The following is a 2932-nucleotide window of genomic DNA, read 5'->3' as shown; positions in this document are numbered from 1 at the left end:
AAGTGCTGATGTCACATGTCCCCCACACTCCCTCACAGTAACCCCCTCAGGACAGGAGGGGACCCCAAAAGCTCCCTCAGTTTTCCCACACACCCCATCTCTTGTCTCCCAATCCCTACCCCATCCCCCTCCAAGTCCCATCCCAACCCTCTCAATTTGCATCCAAGCCCTCTCAATTTTATCCCATCCTCCCTGGGTTTGTAGCACCCCTTCTCCTGCTGCTGACTCCCCCTAAGTGGGTTCAAGTTGCATTAAACCATTTTGGGATGGGATTGAGTCATTTCAAGTTGGCATGGAGCCATTTTGGGGTGGGATTGAGGTGTTATGAGCTGACAGATCAATCCCTCTTGGATATTGGACTGCAGAATGACTGAGAAATGTCAGTGGGTCTGGACACCTCCAGTTTTGGGGAAAATTCCCAAATCCCCACAGAACCCTGAAATCTTCCTGAATGTCCTTTTGAAGTCCAAATTTCTGCTCCAATTCCCGGGAGAATGATGGAAATTTAGATGTCTTTGTTCAATTTCTTTATTTTAATCCCAAGTTTAGGTGATTTGAAGGCATGAAGATGGATCAAATAAAATAAAAAAAAAACAAAAAATGAATCATGTGAATGTGCATGGGGTTGGGTTGGGTGGCCCACAGAGAGGCAGAGCCACAGAGAATTGGAATTATGGAATTATTGAGTTTAAAAAAGTTCTGAAACACCACTCAGGATTCCTTGAGGCCACAAGATAAACTAAGGGTATGGAGCAGGGGAGACGTTTAGGGTAAAAATTCAGCAAATCCCCCTTCCCAATGAATTTCCCACTTCAGTCTGTGTCCCCATATGTGGTGGCTTTGATGTGTCAAAAAGCCAAGTAATCATTTCAGAGGCAAAGTCTCCACTTCTGTCCCCCAAAAACCAAAACACAGGACATAGTTCAGCAGAACAAGGTATATTAAACAGAAAATAAAATAGAAACCAAATCAAATACAAACTACAGACTAAGAATAAAAGGTAGCAAGAACAAACAGTAAATAAATTTCAACTTCCCCAGTATCTTCGTCTCCCCCAAGGAGCTCTGCAATGCCAACAAACGCTTTGCTCATCCGGCAAGAAGAAGAAGGAAAATCCCTCCTCCCTCTCTTCTTCTATCTGAGATGATGTCAGAATATGGGATGCAATAGAGTTGGCCAGTAGGAGTCAGCTGATTGTCCAAGGCCTTGCTCTAAAAACTACAGCCTAAATCTGGGCCTAACTAAACCCATGACACCATGGATGTTTCTCCCCCTGTGTTAATTCAAGTGCCCACGGAGAAGCAGGAGGATGTGGAGACCACCAGCCAGGGGTCTTCCAAATGTGGGTCACAAGGAATGTGGGTGATAGAGATGGAGCAGCAGATGAAGCTTTTCCCACAGTCGGGGCACTCGTGGGGCTTCCCTCACTGGCGGGTTGGTGTTTAGTCAAAGTAGAGCTGTGGGTGAAGTTCTTCCCACACTCGTCACACTCCTAAGGCCTCTCCCCAGTGTGGATACGCCGGTGCCTGATGAGGGTGGAGTTCCGATTGAATCTCTTCCCACAGTAGGTGCAGCAGAAGGGCCTCTCGTCCCTGTGTGTGCGCTGATGCTCGAGGAGAATTGAGCTGGTCTGAAACCTCTTCCCACACTCGGAACACTCAAACGGCCTTTCCCCAGTGTGGGTCATCCGGTGGTTGATGAGCTCAGAGTTACGGATGAACCTCTTCCCACAGTCCCCACATTTGTGAGGCCTCTCCCCGGTGTGGAGACGCCGGTGCCTGATGAGGTTCGAGCTGTGGTTGAATCTCTTCCCACAGTCGGAGCAGCAGAAGGGCCTCTCCCCTGTGTGTGTGCGCTGATGCACGAGGAGATTGGAGATGGTTCGACACCTCTTCCCACACTTGGAACACTCGTAGGGACATTCCCCAGTGTGGATCACCTGGTGGCTGATCAGGTGGGAACTGTGACTGAAGCCCTTCCCACATTCCCTACATGTGTAGGGCCATTCCCCAGTGTGGATGTGCTGATGGCGAATCAGGTCTGAGCTCACGCTGAATGCCTTCCCACATGCCAAGCACTTGTAGCGCTTCTCCCTGCTCTGAAGCTGCTGCTGCACCCCCAGCTCAGAGCTCTGCTTGAAGCTCTGGCCATCTTTCCCACGCTGGGTGGCTCTATCCTGCTCGGAGGACCCAAAACTCAGTTGAGAGCTTCTCCTCCTGAGGGATCTCCGTGGCTTTTTCTCCTCGGTGACTTCCTGCTCTGTGGAGCTGTTCAAAGTGGCCTCTGCCACCAGGTTTTGCTGGGGGGATTTGTCCTCCGTGCTCCCCGTGCTCAGCTCGGGGCCTGGGGCAGGAAGGAACAAGGACACTCAAGGCATTTGCCTCCGGCCCACAGGGAAGGCCAAGGACATCCCCCCAAAGCCGGCCCCGGCAGGACAGCGTCGGCAGCGGGGCTGTCCTGCAGCCGGGGCCATGCTGGGCTGGAAGATGCAGCACAAGAGAGGGGCAAAGGGGCACTGACTTCCTCCTCACCTGCCTTGGGGTCCCGCAGCATCTTCCTCTTCCTCACAGCCTCCTCCGCCATTCCGACACACGATCAGAAGGATAAATCCTGGTTTTTAGGGAAAACAAGCTGTGAGTGCCTTGGGTTGGGTTGCCCAAGTCCCTCTCTAAAAGTCACTGGGCATCTTCTGTCCATAAAAACCTTCAAAACACCAAGATTTAGCTCAAGAAAACCCTCCCAGGACCTCCTAGTCTCTCACCTCTCCCTTTTGGCATTCTGAGTGTTCTCCCTGTCTGGGCTGCTGGGAGTCTCCTGTGTATTGGGGGTCCTCCCTCTCCAGGGTCCCCGCCCTCTCCAGGCTACCAGGGCCCTACAACCCCCTGCCCGGCCATTCCCGGCTTACCAGCCCTCACATCCCCCTTTCTTTGAC

The 2932-nt window shown here is 51.8% G+C and overlaps 1 protein-coding gene across 1 annotated transcript; it reads right to left on the bottom strand.

The window, feature by feature from the left end:
* Window positions 1-1492: 1492 nt before the first annotated feature.
* LOC139684135 (zinc finger protein 3-like) lies at window positions 1493-2583 on the bottom strand. The gene is made up of 2 exons (XM_071579732.1): window positions 2521-2583; window positions 1493-2176 (listed from the first exon to the last, which is right to left on the bottom strand). The coding sequence occupies exons 1-2, from the start codon at window positions 2581-2583 to the stop codon at window positions 1493-1495; spliced, it is 747 nt and encodes a 248-aa protein (XP_071435833.1).
* Between the last annotated feature and the right edge of the window lie 349 nt (window positions 2584-2932).

The sequence above is a fragment of the Pithys albifrons genome, chromosome 32 (assembly GCF_047495875.1).
Source record: "Pithys albifrons albifrons isolate INPA30051 chromosome 32, PitAlb_v1, whole genome shotgun sequence".
Classification (NCBI taxonomy): Eukaryota; Metazoa; Chordata; class Aves; order Passeriformes; family Thamnophilidae; genus Pithys; species Pithys albifrons.
This window is presented reverse-complemented; position numbering and strand designations above follow the sequence as displayed.

Coding starts and splice junctions, on each gene's coding strand:
- LOC139684135 (XM_071579732.1), bottom strand. CDS start 2,583: ATGGCGGAGGAGGCTGTGAGGAAGAGGAAGATGCTGCGGGACCCCAAG. Junction 2,177..2,520: donor CCAAGGCAGGTGAGGAGGAA/GTCAGTGCCCCT, acceptor TCCTCCGAGCAG/GATAGAGCCACCCAGCGTGG.